Source organism: Cnephaeus nilssonii (assembly GCF_951640355.1).
Source record: "Cnephaeus nilssonii genome assembly, chromosome: 8".
NCBI lineage: Eukaryota > Metazoa > Chordata > Mammalia > Chiroptera > Vespertilionidae > Cnephaeus > Cnephaeus nilssonii.
The window spans coordinates 23,944,808-23,962,658 of NC_137079.1; the positions used below are offsets into that span (position 1 = coordinate 23,944,808).

The 17,851-nt window shown below is 37.0% G+C and overlaps 1 protein-coding gene across 1 annotated transcript in view; it reads left to right on the top strand.

Annotated features, from left to right (window-relative positions):
* The window catches only part of ADAM32 (ADAM metallopeptidase domain 32), a gene marked incomplete at both ends in the record, with an annotated part of 58,653 nt that overhangs the window by 17,147 nt on the left and 23,655 nt on the right, over nt 1-17,851 (top strand). The window contains 6 exons of the mRNA XM_079779375.1: nt 1,333-1,510; nt 2,755-2,823; nt 5,435-5,506; nt 5,708-5,874; nt 11,486-11,567; nt 17,351-17,487. Of these exons, the coding sequence (XP_079635501.1) occupies nt 1,333-1,510; nt 2,755-2,823; nt 5,435-5,506; nt 5,708-5,874; nt 11,486-11,567; nt 17,351-17,487 (705 nt within the window). The remainder of the gene's footprint in view (nt 1-1,332; nt 1,511-2,754; nt 2,824-5,434; nt 5,507-5,707; nt 5,875-11,485; nt 11,568-17,350; nt 17,488-17,851) is intronic.

Here is a 17,851-nt window from a genome sequence, read left to right on the forward strand (position 1 = left end):
TACAGGAAGTTTGAAAAGCTAAATTTAGGATAGCTTATTTTTTCAGCAAACAGAATATTTTGATACCTACCATGTACCAGCTACTAGCCAATGTTTGGAAATATAGAGAAATAAATATAAACAAGGCATGCTTTTCTCAAGGAAAATTATTTTCAGAGATATGAAGTCAATTCTGTATAAACAAATAATTATTAGTTATGGTATTCATTTTTCTAATAATATCAGTATCTTAAAGTCACTAAGAATTGTAGGGTTTCATCCTTAGTGCTTAAAGCATTTCCCATTATATCAGGAATTTTTTTTCACTCTCAATTTGTAGCATAGGTTCCTTGATTTCCAAAAAAAAAATGTTCTCTGTGCTTTTACATATAACCCTGAAATTTGTTTTTTAGGGAGTAGTCACTTGAACTGTTACCTGTATTCAGGGAAGAAGTGTTATAAAAGTTGTTTTACTCCTTAAAATCTTGCTTTAAATTTCTTAGACTATATGCACAAACAAAATAAATACCTTTTCATAACTACTGTGAAATTCTGTTTTTAAGTAAAATTGCTATTTATATAAAACCCTACATGATTGGTCAACTGTTCGACTGTTCAACCATTTGACCGGTCACTATGTCACACACTGACCACCAGGGGGCAGACGCTCAATGCAGGAGCTGGCCCCTCACGGTCAGTGTGCTCCCACAGCAGGCATGCCGCTCAGGTGCCAGACGTTAGGCTCATGCCTGGTGAGCACAGCTGCAGCAGTGCTCCTGAGGGGTGGTGGCAGGTGCAGTGGGGCCAGGATGAGCGGGAGTGGTGCTCAGCCTGGGCTCGGGCTCCACCCCAGTTGCCTGCTGCTTTGCTGCACTACTACGATATCCCCTGCGGGGTCCCAGATTGTGAGATGGCAGAGGCCAGACTGAGGGACCCCACCGGTGAACAAATCTGTTCACTGAGTCTCTAGTTTTATTATGTTATCACTGCAGTCATTTTTTTAAGGTAGTATAAACCAGAGAAAAATTCATCATGATTTCTATATTTCCTTCTTTAAGTCACTGACTTGGAGGATGGGGAACTACTTGATCATTGTTAATTCTGTGCACTACACCTAGCACTGATTACATAATTTCTGCTTCATTTATAATCATAAAGAAAGTGAAATGGGAAATTAATTGTATGGATTGGAGATGTTTTGTCTCTTCAGAGTCATATCCCAAATATAAAGGTTTTGGGTCAAATTATTATACTCAAAAACGGTCTGTATTTTCTCCTTTTTTTCTTTTTTGATTCTGTCAGTTTTATAAAATTGACTAAAAACACTTAACTTTGTTATCCTTATTTTTACAGAGGATTACTGCAATTTGAAAAGGTTTCTTACGGAATTGAACCTCTGGAAATTAAAGTTGAATTTCAGCATCTTCTTTATAAATTAAAAAATGAAAACAATATGGTTTCAGTTCATACTGAAAATAGCCGTGGCATAGAACAAAAACCAATGGACTATAGCATTTTCATAAGTAAAAAAGTAAGTTGCATATGCTTTATTACTACTTTCAAGATAGTTACTGCATTTTAAAATTTATTTTTTAAAAAATTTATTAACCTTATGGATAGCAAATATCCTTTCCTTATGAACAGCCTCATCTTTTCTTAGTCTTACAATTTTCCTTGAACGATATATCAGTGTTTCCTGCTTGCAACAATCTATCCTTTACTTTTAATTCTTAATTTGTTTCTTATAACTTTCTAAAAATTAGTGTGTTTCAGTTTCTGCTTTTATCTCTATATTTCTGTAAGTTATTCAATAAAGCCAATATTTATAAAGGCTGCATTCATAACCAAAGAGTCAACATTAATGCAATTATAGATATAATTAGAATGACAACATGGATGTATGTGGAAGACACACTAGTATCCTAAGTGAAATAAGCCAGGAACAGAAAAACAAATACTGCATGATCTCACTTACATGTGGAATCTAAAATAGTCAAACTCATAGAAACAAAGAGTAGAATGGTAGTTTCCAGGAGGTGGGGGACAAAGAAAATTGGGGAAATGTTGGTCAAAAGGTACAAAGTTTTAGTTATGCAGAAAGAATAGATTCTGGAAATTTAATATACAGTAATGTGACTATAGTTAACAATACTGTATTGTAAACTTGAAATTTGCTAAGAATGTTGATATTACATGTTCTCACCACAAAAAATAAATAAAATGCTAACTATGTGAAGTAGATATGGTTATTAGCTTTATTGTGCCAATTATTTCACAATCCTATATAATAAAAGGCTAATATGCAAATCGACCAAATGGTGGAACGACCAGTTGCTATGACGCGCACTGACTACCAGGGGGCAGATGCACAACACAGGAGCTGCCACCTGGTGGTCAGTGCACTCCCACAGGGGAACACTGCTTAGCCAGAAGCCGGGCTCATGACTGGTGAAAGCCTCTCCGGCCTCCTCGGAAGCGCTAAGGATGTCCAACTACTGCAGCTTAGGCCTGCTCCCCGCCTTCAGTCAGACATCCCCCGAGGGCTCCCGGACTGCAAGGGGGCGCAGGCCAGGCTGAGGGACCGCCCCCACCCAGTGCATGAATTTCATGCACCAGGCCTCTAGTGTGTACATATATAGGCATCAAATCTTACACCTTAAATGCAGCTTTATGTCAACCATGCCTGAATGAAGATGGAAAAAGATGTAAAAGTTTAGAATAAACAATTTACGAAAGCTTTTATGTTTTTAAATACCATTTTTCTTTTCTTTCTAGTCAGACTCAGCTGTTCAAGATTTAATTCCTCTTTATCTAGAAATGCATATTGTGGTGGACAAAGTTTTGGTATGTGTTTTTCTTTACTTTTAAATATTTGGTATGAATACATGATTATCCCTTGCTAGATAGGAACTTAAAGATTCTAATAGTCTTACTTGTAAATCATTGAACAGTGAAAACATTTGCAAACTGAAAAAAAACCACATAGTCAAAATTATACTAGTTCTATCAGTAATGTTTTATTAGAAATCTTTAAATGGTGCTTCATCTCTTTGGGGCTTTAGTCTGTAATATTTTTTAATTGTAATATTTGTTTTACATGACATTCTTTAAGCTTTTAATTCTTGTTTGCACTTGAAGAGCAGTATGTAGTCTAGAGAATGTTTTGTCCTATAAAATATTTATCGGCACAAAAGTGATGGTCGTATAGCTACTTGTGGGAAATGCTTACATTAATGTCAGGATTTTTTTAAGCAGTATTTATTAGTGCACCTGTTCCAATCTATTGTTTACCTGGTTTGAACGCACCTCTAGATGCCCAATTCCCATAAACAATTTGAACACTTCTGAACTTCAGGACCTTGGAGTAATAACTTAGTTTGCACTCAACCCGTTCTGATTTTGTTTCCCCTATATTTCAAAGATTTCAGAAAACAGGGATAAAAATATATTTTCTAGATTTTGTTTCATTGATAAGCATTGGGTTGTCACACCTGTGGACTACCACAGAGAATATAAATTACACTCATTACCAGTTCTCTTTGTAGGATTGTAGAGCTTTGCCAGGAAGCCAGAGTTGAAAGTCAAAGCCAGGTGAGATTTGGAGAAGGATATGATAATATTTGTCTTATTAGAGTGTAGGGGGAAGGGTAAAGTAAACATTTAAGAGAAAATTAAGATACTTCCAATAAAGATGACTCAGTTTCCAAGTAATATTTTGGATTATGGAAGTCATTTTGTTTCAAGATTATGTTATACATTTTGAGAGTTTCAGTTTTAAAGTTTATTGTCCAAATTGTCAGGTTTGCCAACCATGTAATGCTGATTAAACATATCCTTTCTATGTTCTTATACATATTTAGATATTCTTTAATAAACATTGATTGCCTCTGGTCTTACTTTGTTCGTCAGTTTATTTTGTTCATTGGATTCCACATATAAGTGAGATCATGTGAAATTTGCCTTTCTCAGACTGGCTTTCTTTGCTTAGCATAATAATCTTCAGGTCCATCTGTGCTGTTGCAAAGGGTAAGAGTTCCTTCTTTCTTACAGCTGCATAGTATTCCATTGTGTAGATGTAACACATCGTTTTTTATCTGCTTATCTACTGATGGGCACTTTGGCTGTTTCCAGATCTTGACTATTGTAAATTATGCTGCTATGAAAATAGGGGTGCATGTGATCTTTCTGATAGGTGTTTTGGGAGAATCACCACTTAAAAATATAGTGTAGTGACTGGATTGCTGGTGAGAAAATTGGAGGAGGAACTATTAAGAGATTATTTCAACAATCAAGGTATAGTTTATTAATAGGAATTAGTAATAGGAATAGAAAGAAAAGGACAATTATAAAAGTTACTGATAAGATTGAATTAGAAAGGCTTGTAAAATTGATTAGATTTATCCATTCACTGAAGTTCTGCTCTCATGGAATGTGTAGTATAATAAATGTGTAAGGTCATAGATGATAATACCGCTCACTGTAGTAATGAAAATGTAAGTAGGAGCTGATTTTTTGGGTATGGATGAGGAATTTAGTTTTGATATGTTTAATTTGAGGGTTATATAGAACATCAAAGGAATAGTGAACTTCAGAGTTATGATTTATAGATATAGGATTTGACATTTGTACTTCCATACAACCTATTCAGATTTCAACAATTATATATAATACTCATTTATATATATACTTATTTATGTGTGTGTGTAGTTTTATGTGAAAGTATCACAAATGTAGCCTTGCATAACTACCCCATAGTCACGACATTCATACCATAACTACAAGATTCTTTTATGTTTTTTTTTTAATAACAGCCATCTCCTCTTCCTACACTTAACCCTGGCAATCACTAATCTGTTCTCTATATCTGTGATTTCAGCAGTATTGCATAAATGTTATCATGTAGTATGTATCCTTTTGAGATTTCTTTTACACTCAGCATACTTTTCTTGAGGTTTATCCAAGCTATTCCATGTGTCAAAAGTTCAGTTCCTTTTTACTACTGAGTAGTATTCCATGGTATTATTATACCACAGTTTGTTTAACCAGTTAACCATTGAGAGATATATGAGTTGTTTCTAGTTTTTGGCTTTTATGAATACAACTGTTACGAACACTTATGTGTAGGGTTTTTGTTTGTTTGTTTTTGGGTGGAGGTATCAGTTTTTATGTTGCGAGGATGAATGCCTAGGAATACAGCTGGGTCATGTGGTAAGTCCATTATTTGTTTTGAAAAATATTCCAAAACTACTTTCCAGAGTGGCTGAATAATTTTACATTCTCACCAGCATATATGAGTGATTCAATTTACATCCATTTTTAAAAATTTGTTACTGGTTTATTTATAACGGTTCTAACACCAAAGCAGCCTCAATCCTCTGAAAGTAGATGGAGAGTAAATCTTAAACATGCTGCATAACAAATTTGTATTTAATTTAAAATTAATTTTGTTTTTCAGTATGATTATTTGGGCTCTGATAGCATGTTAGCAACAGATAAAGTCATTGAAATTATTGGCCTTGTAAATTCAGTGAGTATTTTCTTTTTCATACTAATTTTGAAAAATTCATACTAGTTTTAAAATTATAATTTTTGTTAAATTTGATGTGGCATTTCTGAATAATTGTCCACATAAACTGAACATAAATTTGTCAAAACATTGAATTAATTTCTCAGTCATTAAAAATAACACAAAGATAATTTTTTCATGTATTATCTCTTTTGTTTTTAGGTATTTGCCCAACTTAACGTTACTATTGTGTTGTCATCATTGGAGTTGTGGTCAGACAAAAATAAGATTTCCACAGTTGGTGAGGCAGATGAATTATTGCAGAGATTTTTAGAATGGAAAAAATCTTATCTTATCCTAAGGCCTCATGATATTGCATATCTATTCATGTAAGAATAATGTTTCAGTATTCTTAGAAAACAAAGACCTGAGATAATTATGTAGCTTTATTTAGGGAATTTTATTTATTTCTGACTCTTCCAAAGGCAGAGGGGAAGGAAGGGTACAAAACAGAAGCTTTTCAGAAGCAAAAGCTAATGATTATCACTGGTTAACTGGCCTCACAAGAATGTTAAAGGGACAACTTTAGCTGAAATGAAAGTATAAATCTCACTGATATATATCTATATATTTCCAGACTTAATATAATATAATGTTGTAAAGATGGAAGAATGGTGATAATCACTTATAAAGCTACTTATAAAGGTTAAAAGACCAAAGTAGTAAAAACAGTCATAGCTACAATAATTTGTTAAGATAAAAAGATTTAATTGTGACACCAAAAACATAAAATGTGAGGATGGAGGAAGCAAAAATGTAATCTCATAATATGTACAAACTGAAGTTGCTTTCATCTTAAAATAGACTGTTACAAATATAAGTTGTTTTATGTAAGTCTCATGCTAACCACAAAGCCAACACATAATATGTACACAAAGGATAAGATAAAAGGAATCTAAGCATACTGTTACAAAATAAATAAATAAATAAATCCCAAAGAAAAAGAGTAAGAGAAGAGGAAACAAAGAGTTATAAACAGCCAGAAAAAAATGAATAAAATCGCAGTAAGTACGTAGCTATCAATAATTACTTTAAATGTAAATGGAATAAAATCTCTCTTCAAAAGAATAGCTAAATGTATAAAAAACAAGACCCACATATATGATGCCTACAAGAGACTCACTTCAGATATAAGGATGCACACCGAGTATGAAGGGATGGAATAATATATTCCATGCAAATGGAAACCAAAAGAATTCTAGGTTAACTATACCTCTATCAGACAAAATTTAATTTAAGGCAAAGAATATAAGAGACAAAGAAGATCATTATCCTATATAATAAAAGCCTAGGAGGTGTTGTGCGATGTTGTCACAAGATGGCCACCACAACATGGCTGCTACAACATGGCTGCCCTCACGTTATCACAAGATGGTTGCCATGAGATCGCTGCCACAAGATGGCCATCACAAGATGGTCACCACAAGATGGCTGGCAGGGGAGGGTAGCTGGGGGCGATTGGGCTGACAGGGGAGGGTAGTTGGGGATGATTAGGCTGGCAGGGGAGCAGTTAGGTGTCAATCAGGCCAGCAGAGGAGCGGTTGGGGGGGGATCAGGCTGGCAGGCAGGCAAGTGAGTGGTTAGGAGCCAGCAGTCTTGGATTGTGAGAGTGATGTCTGACTACCGGTTTAGGCCCGATCCCTGTGGGCCTAAACCAGTGGTTGGACTTCCCCAAGGGGTCCCAGATTGGAGAGGGTGCAGGCCGGGTTGAGGGACCCCCTGCCCCCTTGCACGAAATTCGTGCACCGGGCCTCTAGTATAATGATAGAGGGGTCAATTCAAATACATATATGCTTTTTATTTCTTTTTCTTGCCTACTTGCTCTGGCTAGTACTTCTAATATAATGTTAAATAACATTGGTGAGAGTGGGCAACCTAGTCTTATTCCTGATCTCAGAAGAAAAGCTTTCAGTTTTTCACTTTTAAGTATATCAGCTGTTGACTTGTCATATATGTCTTATATTATGTTGAGATATATTCCCTCTATACCTACTTGGTTGAGAGTTATAATGGATGTTGAATTTTCTCTAATGCTTGTACTGCGTATATTGAGATGATCATATGATGTTTTATCCTTAACTTTGTTAATATGGATTATCACTTTGTTGTTTTTAGGTGTTGAACCATCCTTGCATCCCTGGAGTAATCCTACTTGATCATGGTGTATTGATCCTATTCAATTAAATTTGCTAATATTTTGTTGAGGAATTTTGCAATTATGATCATCATGGATATTGTCCCATATACGTATATTTTTTCATAGTGTCCTTGTCTAGTTTTGGTATCAGAGTAATGCAGACTATGAAAAATAGTCTCTCCTTTTTGAAAAATAGCTTGATAATGGTTGATATTAATTATTCTTTAAATGTTTGGTACAATTCACTTGTAATGCCTTTTGGTCCTGGGCTATTGTTTTTTGGGAGATTTTTTTCTTTAATTTCATTGCTAGTGATTGGTCTGTTCAAATTATCTGTTTCTTTCTGGTTCAGTCTTGGATGGTTATATGTTTTAAGAAATTTATCCATTTTTCTAGGTTGTCAAATTTTTTTCATGGTCTTCTTTAATGATCCTTTGTATTTCTGTGGTATCAGTTGAAATATCTCCTGTTTTCATTTCTGATTTTATTTATTTTGGTTTTCTTTCCCTTTCTTTTAGATTTGCCTGTCTAGAGGTTTGTAAAGTTTATCCTTTTAGAGAAGCCAGCTCTTAGTTTCACTGATTATTTTTTCTATTTTTTAGTCTCTGTTTCATTTATTTTCACTCTGATCTTTATTACTTTCTTCATTTTACTTACTTTGGTGTTTGTCTATTCTTCTTTTTCTAGTTCCTTTAGTTGGAAAATTATATTGTTTATTTGGGATTTTTCTCATTTCTTGAGATAGGCCTCTATAGCAGTGGTTCTCAACCTTTCTAATGCCACAACCCTTCAATACAGTTCCTCATGTTGTGGTGACCCCCAACCATAAAATTATTTTCGTTGCTACTTCATAACTGTAATTTTGCTACTGTTATGAATTGTAATGTAAATATCTGTGTTTTCTGATGGTCTTAGGCTCTACAGCAGAGGTTCTCAACCTGTGGGTCACTAGCTGTTCAGTTAGTTCTCTAACACTGTTATCATGACCCACAGGTTGAGAACCGCTAGCAAGGTCGCCTAAGACCATCGGAAAACACAGATATTTACATTACGATTCATAACAGTAGCAAAATTACAGTTATGAAGTAGCAACGAAAATAATTTTATGGTTGGGGGTCACCACAACATGAGGAACTATATTAAAGGGTCGCATAATTAGAAAGATTGAGAACCACTGCCCTATAGCTATGAACTTTCCTCTTAGAACTGCTTTTGCTGCATTCCATACATTTTGGAATGTTGTGTCCTCATTGTTATTTGTCTCAAGGTAGGTTTTGATTTTCTGTTTGATTTCTTCTTTGATATATTGGTGTTGAGTAGGATGTTGTTTATTCCCCATGGATTTGTATTTTTTCAATTTCCTTTCTATAGTGGATTTCTAGTTTCCTGCCATTGTGTTTAGAAAAATGCTTTATATAATTTCAGCCTTCTTGAATTTATTGAGGCTTGTTCTGAGACCTAATGTATGGTCTCTTCTGTGGGGGGAATAATGGCTGAGGGCATCTTTCTTAGCACTGAGCAGTGCTGCTTTCAGGGAACAGTGATGTGACTAAGTTGAAACTATTCTTACCTTCTTTGGAGCACCTGTTCTTGGATTTTTATTTTTATTTTTATTTTTTTATGTGTTCTTAGATTTTAAAAAATATATATTTTTATTGATTTCAGAGAGGAAAGTAGAGGGAGAGAGAGGTAGAAACATCAATGATGAGAGAGAATCATTAATTGGCTGCTTCCTGTACACCCCCTACTGGGAATCGAGCTGCAACTGGGCATTTGCTCTTGACTGGAATCAAACCCAGGACCCCTCAGACCACAGGCCAATGCTCTATCCACTGAGCTGAACCTGCTAGAGCTATTCTTGGATTTTCTTTTTCACTCCAATGGGACACTGTGACTTTTCCCCTGGACTCTTGGACTCTCACAAAGTTATTCTCATCTGTGGGTGGTTGTTACAATCATTGTTGCTGTGGGGACATGGTGGTTGAAAACTCTTTAGTCTGCCATCTTGCTTATGCCAATCTACAAGATTAATACTAGTACATTATCTCCACTTGCTTGTAATTTACAAGGGGAAAAAAATTGGGGGTGGGTGGGATTGATTCAAAGTAACATTTAAAAGTCAAATGAAAGAAATGGTAATTAAATTAGAAGTGGGAAGGCAAAGTTAGGCACACTTAAATTCGTATAAAGGAGGTTTAAAACATTCCAGGTTATGGAATCAATGAGACTAAAATAATTTCTGGTTATTTTAAAAAACTATGCACTTACATATAAAGTGTATGTATTCTCTTAGTTGGAACTATAGCTGAACCTTTGAAGGAGGTTAAGGATATCAGAAACATTGAAGAAGTAAAACATTAGATCTTGACAACTGATTTGATGTGGAGACTAGGTGGTGGGCAATATTAAGTAAAAACTATTATTGAGTTCAGCTCATCAATGGTATGCATAGATTTTTTTATTTTTTTGGTGGGGGAGGTTACCTAATTAGAGAACTATCTTGGACAAAGAAAGAGTGTAAACAATATTGGAATGTAAAGCCAAAGTTGGGTGTTAGGAGCAAATGCTTGAAAACAAGTGCTGGAGGGGTTAGGTATAAACATAATAAGGCAGCAGTGGATACACCATGCAGTTGTGAAGTAAAGTGCAGTTTACACCAAAGGGGCACTTCAAATTAAGAATTGAATACCAAGCTTTTTACATATATCCTGGAATGTTTGTTTTGATGTGGGTTCTAAAGATGACATTAATATTGGGAGCTTCTATATCCTTGTGGTTGAGAGTATGGATCTGGATTCAGATTGTCTAAATTCCAGTCCTTTAATGGCACTTATCATTTGTGCTACATTGAGAACATTACCATATTTAGCATCTGATGTTTGATTTTTTAAAATGGGCATAAAAATAATATATTTCACTGGCTTATTTGAGTATTAAATGGAATAATTTATGTAGATCTCTTAAAATAGTGCTAATATTACACAACTAGAGGCCTGGTGCATGAAATTCGTGCATGGCGGGTGTGTGTGTTTGTGTCCCTCAGCTTAGCCCGCACCCTCTCCAATCTGGGACCCCTAGCCTGCTCTCTCCAGCTCTGTGGCTGCCACCATTTTTCTTGGGATTTATCTTCTATAATTGAAACTTCGTTTCCTTGAGTGGAGGCCTGGGCCAGCCAGGGTGTGTGGAAAGCTGGCTTCCTCCATTGCCGGGGAAACCCAAGCCTCCCTCCTACTCTCTGTGGCAGTAGCCATCTTGGTTGGGGTTAACTTGCATACTTGCTCTGATGGGCTGGTGGGCGTGGCTTGTGGGTGTAGCAGAGTGATGGTTAATTTGCATATTTCTCTTATTAGGTAGGATAATTTATATGGGTCTTACTCAAAGCAGAAATAACATTACATTGTAGAATAAGAAAGTTATTCTTCTGAGAAACTGATGATCTTTTCTACATGAGGATGAATATTTTCAATCCATACATTAAAACTATTTGTTGTTGTCATTCAGAAAAATGCTTATAATTAAAATGTTTGATTAAAGTCTTTGGTACACTTAACCAACTGTGATGAGAACAGTAAAGGAAACCAACAAAACTTGGATTCATTGGATAAGTTTTAGAAATCCAAAGAGCTTACTTCATTTAATTAATAAAACCTTCTTAATTTGAAACAATCAAGTACACATGGAAGATTGTACCTCAATTTGTTTCAGACTAGGATTTTATGAACTACAGATAAATTTTTAGCAGGAATTCTCACATTTGAAATGTTTGTTGAAATGAATTATTAATGTATACTTATTTTATTTAGGTATAGAGATTATCCAGATGAAGTGGGAGCAACATTTCCTGGAAAGATGTGTAGTGCTCATTATTCTGCAGGGATTGCTTTGGTCTGTAATTAATTTAAAACTATATATTTAAGAATTACTTAATATTATAGTATTATTTTATATAGTTTACATTTATATTTACACTTAGAAATTGCATTTATTTTCAATAACTTAAAAATTTGAAGTATAAAAGCAAATTTGAAGTGTATAGAAGGAAACGTATTCTGTAGAACAAGTGTCTTGTTGCAATTATTTAGAAGTTAAAAGTGAAATAAAAATATCAAATGTATATGCATTATTTAACATATAGAATAGTGTATCATGAAAAATTATCTGCAAAGAAATTTCTGTAACCCGAGTAGAATTTTGCTTATAGACATAAAGTTGGAGAAATAGTCTAACAGATAAAATAGCTTCAAAATAAAAACAAATGAAAAGGATAATAAAGAAATTACAAAATATTTCAAATAGTATTTAGAATAAACTTCTATGTGTATTTTAAATATTTATAATACTGAAATATTTTATATAAATAAATTATTTGGACAATTAGATGCATCATGGAAAGGTGAAGTAATTGTTGAGTCACTTACCCACCCTATTCATTCTTTTAAAAAACAAGTTTAAGCCCAACCAGGGTGGCTCAGTGGTTGAGCATCAACCTGTGAATCAGGAGGTCACAGTTCGATTCCCGATCAGGGCACATGCCTGGGTTGCAGGCTCGATCCCCAGTGGGAGGCATGCAGGAGGCAGCTAATCAATGATTCTCTCTCATCATTGATGTTCTATATCTCCCTCTACCTTCCTCTCTGAAATCAATATAATCAATAAAAATATATTAAAAACAAGTTTAAGTACTATATATATTTTTAAGTTAGAAAATAATTTTATTCATGTCGATTTTTTAAAGTACACATGAGAACGTATAAGGAAATTCATAATCTGGCCTCTTCGCATTCAGGAAGCAATCAATATACAAATTTAGCCCACTCAATTTTTATGTATACTAGAGTCCCGGTGTATAACATTTGTGCATTGGGGGTTAGTGGGGTCCCTCAGCCCAGCCTGTGCCCCTTTGCAGTCCAGTTCCCCCCAGGGGGGATGTCTGCCTGCCGGCCTAGGCCCAGGCCTAAGCTTGCAGTTACACATCCCCTGAGGGGTCCTTAGTGCTATCTGGAGGCGGGAGAGGCTACCGCCACTACCGCTGGCTCGCCAGCCATGAGCTCAGCTTCTGGCTGAGTGGGGCTCCCCCTGTGGGAGCACACTGACCACCAAGAAGCAGCTCCTGCATTGAGCATCTGCCCCCTGCTGGTAAGTGCACGTCATAGCAACTGGTCATTCCACCATTCAGTTAACCTTTGCACTTGGATGTCGAGTGTGACTCGACACGGTTAGCATTAGAATAAAGGAATCAAGAAAAAAGCAAGCGAGTGCAAAGGGTTAATTTGCATATTAGGGTTTTGTTATATAGGATATCCTTATTATTTTAATATTTATAAAAATATTTATTAAAATATAGTATTACATATTATATGTATATATACATATTGTATAATGCATATTATATATAAGATACTTTTTAATATTTATATTTTTGTTATTTATATTTTATTATTTAAGTAGTACCTATTTACCTTAGATAATGTCCATTTATAATGTGCTATGAAAAATAAGAGATGTACAATAGTTGTACACTTCTCATATTCATTGTCTATAGAACTTTAGTGCTTCATATACAGGTTGATTTAATAATTAAACCAAGAGATAGGATTTTACAGTATTTTGAATATATAAATAATATTAACTATTGAATAAAAAATATATTATTACTAAAGGCCCAGTTCATGGATTCGTGCACCAGTGGGGTCCCTTGGCCTGGCCTGCACCCGCTTGCAATCCAGGACCCATTGGGAGATGTCCGACTACCAGTTTTGGCCCGATCCCTGCAGGCCAGGCTGAGGGACCCCACTGGCGAATGAATCCATGCACTGGGCCTCTAGTATGCATATAAGATCGTTGGTTAATCTCTTCCTGCCTCCTGCTCCCCACTTCCCTCTGAGATTCTCAGTCTGTTCCATGTTTCCATGTCTGTGCATTGAGCATTTGCCCCCTGGTAGTCAGTACGTGTCATAGATACCGGTCAAATTGTTAAGCAATCGCTTAGGCTTTTATATATATAGACTAGAGGCCCGGTGCACAAAATTCGTGCATGGGGGTGTGTGTCCCTCAGCCCAGCCTTCACCCTCTCCAATCTGGGACCCCTTGAGGGATGTCCGACTGCCCGTTTAGGCCCAATCCTAGTAGGATTGGGCCTAAACAGGCAGTCGGACATCGCTCTCACAATCCAGGACTGCTGGCTCCCAACTGCTCGCCTGCCTGCCTTCCTGATTGCCCCTAACCGCTTCTGTCTGCCAGCCTGATCACCCCCTAACCATTCCCCTGCCAGCCTGATTGATGCCTAACTGCTCCCCTGCCAACCTGGTCACCCCTAACTGGCCTCCCCTGCAGGTCACCCCTAACTGCCCTCCCTTGCAGGCCTGGTCACCCTTAACTGCCCTCCCCTGCAGGCCTGGTCTCCCCCAACTGCTCTCTGCTGTAGGCCTGGGTCTCCCCCAACTGCCTTTCCCTGAAGGCCTGGTCGCCCCCAACTTCCCTTCTCTGCTGGCCTGGTCACCCCTAACTGCCCTCCCCTGCAGGCTTGATTGCCCCCAAGTGCCCTCCCTTGCAGGCCTGGTCCCTCCCAACTGCCCTCCTCTGCTGGCCATCTTGTGTCCACCTGGGGGCAGCCATCTTTGAACACATGGGGGCAGCCATATTGTGTGTTGGAGTGATGGTCAATTTGCATATTAAAATTTTATTAGATAGAATAGAGGCCTGGTGCATGGGTGGGAGTCAGCTGGTTTGCCCTGAAGGATGTCCTGGATCAGTGTGGGGGTTCCCTTGGGGCATAGGGTGGCCTGGGTGAGGGGCCTGCGGTGGTTTGCAGGCTGGCCATGCCCCCTGGTGACCCAAGTGGAGGCCCTGGTATCTGGGATTTATTTATCTTCTATAATTGAAACTTTGTAGACTTGAGTGGAGGCCAAGGCAGGCCAGGGCCGCTGAAGCTTGGCTTCCTCCATTGCTGTGGGCAACTCAAGCCTCCTGCTGTCTCCAGCTCCATGGTTGCCGCCATTTTTATTTATTTATTTATTTATTTATTTTATTTTTTTAATATATTTTATTGATTTTTTACAGAGAGGAAGAGAGAGGGATAGAGAGTTAGAAACATCGATGAGAGAAAAACATCGATCAGCTGCCTCTTGCATACCCCGTACTGGGGATGTGCCCGCAACCAAGGTACATGCCCTTGACCGGAATCGAACCTGGGACCCTTGAGTGTGCAGGCCGACGCTCTATCCACTGAGCCAAACCAGTTTCGGCTGCCGCCATTTTTGTTGGGATTTATTTATCTTCTATAATTGAAACTTTGTAGCCTTGAGTGCAGGCTTGGGCTGGCCAGGGTGTGCAGAAAGCTTGGCTTCCTCCATTGCCGGGGAAACCTAAGCCTCCTGCTCGTTCTGTGGCCACAGCCATCTTGGTTGGGTTAATTTGCATACTTGCTCCTGATTGGCTGTTGGGTGTCACTTGTGGGTGTAGCGTAGTGATGGTTAATTTGCATACTACTCTTTTATTAGATAGGATGCATCATTGTAACCTTTATGCTTTTCATGAGCATTTGGTTGTTTCTCTTTTTTTCTGTTACAAACAATGTTTAATAAACATTCCTATACATACCCCTTCCAATCTCCATATTATCTTTTTTTTGGTAAAAACAGAAACCAAGAATAAGAACGTCTGCTTTTAGATAGGCAATACTCCTGCTCATATAGAGGCCTTAATTTCTTAGCTATTTTTGTAGCTAGTTTTTTTCTAAGTTTCATCCAATGTTATGAAAGCAGAAATAACATTTGTAACTTCAAGGAAGCTTCTTTAAAGGGATGGTACCCGTTCTTCATTGTGGCCTTTCTTAAATCTGCTGTTTAAGATGCCATATGAAGACAAGTGCTTTATTTCAGAAAGATGGAATAGGAAGCTGGAAGGAGCTCAGATCCCTGAAAATCAAGAAGCTTCTTTTATGTGTGTGAGAAATTTCTTTCTATTTAAGTCAATTTTATGTTGAATTTTCTATCTCATGCAATTACATTGAATCCTAGCAATTTAGGAGTATTTCTTGTAAATAGAATAGAACTGGATCAATTTTCTCTATTGAATATGAAAATATCTATATTTTAATTATTTCAGTTTAAATTATGAACATTCTTTTGCTTATCAATAGTTTTGGAATTAATGTTATTACCTTATTTTCCATTTTTTTTCCTGTTTATTTCTTTGCCTCCAGTGCTTTGCCAACAGTCTAATATCACTAAGGAAAATTATAAATAACATTCTTTAGAAAAAGGAAAATGATCCTAAATGGGAGATCTGAGTCAGAGGGAATGAAGAGTAATAAAAAAATAGTTTGAATATGGCCTGCAAGCATCAATAATAGTTGTGTCTGGTGAGATCAAAACAGACACAATATTAAATTCAAACAAGTGACAATAATGTATCATAGGTGATACAGTCTGATTACATAGTCTAAGCTATGGCTGGAAAGCATGTGCCAATTTAGGGACCACATTTCTCTGACCTCATATAAGAGGGAGCCATGTTCCATGAATAGGAGCAACGTGTGTCACTACTTGGTTGGTGCAGTTAAAGCTTGTGTGAGCCTTTCCCCTGGTGAGCTTAATGAAAAATCTATAATAATAAAAAGGTAATATGCTAATTAGATGGGACAGCTGAACGACCTTCTGGATATCATTCCAGACATTCTTTCAGGATGGCTAAGGTGATGAATATCACAGCAAAGGGCCATACTGTAATTGATTGTAAGACTTATTTACCATAAATCTTCAGTGATTAAAATAGCGGTAGACAAATAAATAGACGATGGATTAGAATAGAGAGTTTAGAAATAGACAAATGATAGGCATTTTTTAAAAAATCCTCACCTGAGGACATTTTTTCATTGATTTTTAGAGAGAATGGAAGAGAGAGAGGGAAAGACAGAGATAAATATTGATGTGAGAGAAAGACATCAATTGGTTGTCTCTTGCATGTACTAGGGAGGATCTTGCAACCAAGGTATGTGCCCTTGATTGGAATCAAACCCTGGAATCAATCCGCTGGTCGATGCTGTATGCACTGAGCCAAACTGGCTAGGGCTATACTAAAATTTTTACAAAGATGATTGTCATGTACTTCCTAGTGGGCAATGTTTTTTGTATTGAGCTAATATTTGTATATTACATCCTATATAATAAAAGGGTAATAGGCAAATCGATTGAATGGTGGAACAACCAGTTGCTATGACACGCACTGACCACCAGGGGGCAGACAATCAATGCAGGAGCTTCCCCCTTGTGGTCTGTGTGCTCCCACGGGGGAGCGCTGCTCAGCCAGAAGCCAGGCTGATGGCCGACAAGCGCGGCAGTGTCAGGAGCCTCTCCCACCTCTGTGGCCACGGGAGCGGGCCTAAGCCATCAGTCGGACATCCCCTGAGGGCTCCCAGACTGCGAAAGGGCACAGGCTGGGCTGAGGAACCCCCCACCCCAGTACACAAATGTCATGCACCGGGCCTCTAGTATCTCAATAAAATTTCATAAGAAGAGCGTCTGCTTCTCACCTGTCCAAGGAGCTGTATTTACCTATTCTTAAAGTACTTGATAGAACAATAAACATGTTTAAAATTAGGAAAAATAATTTTAACACCCGTCAATGAATTGTCTTTCATTTTCATTTTCTTTTCTTTGTTAATGCAGTATTCCGAGGATATAACTTTGGAGGCATTTTCAGTAATTGTTACCCAGATGCTGGGACTCAATCTGGGAATATCGTATGATGACTCAAATAAATGCCAGTGTTCAGGAGCCATTTGTGTAATGAATGCGGAGGCTGTGTAAGTTTTTAAATACTATTTAAAGATTTATTTATTATGTTTATTTTGTTTTAAGCATTTGAAGCACAACTATAGTGTTTACTTATAGCACACATTAGCTATAAATGGACCAACTACTATGAAATATAAACAGAAAATAGTCAGTGTAAGAGGAGCATGGAGGGAGATGTACCATTAAGAACAGTCAAGGATAACAAATCCAATCTGCAAGATACATTATCAGACAAAATAGACTTTACAACAAAGGCTATAAAAGAGACAAATGAGAACATAATGATAAAGGGAATAATCCAACAAGAGGATATACCGTATTTTCTGGCGTATAAGACAACTGGGCATATAAGATTTTCCTGGGTTAAAAAGT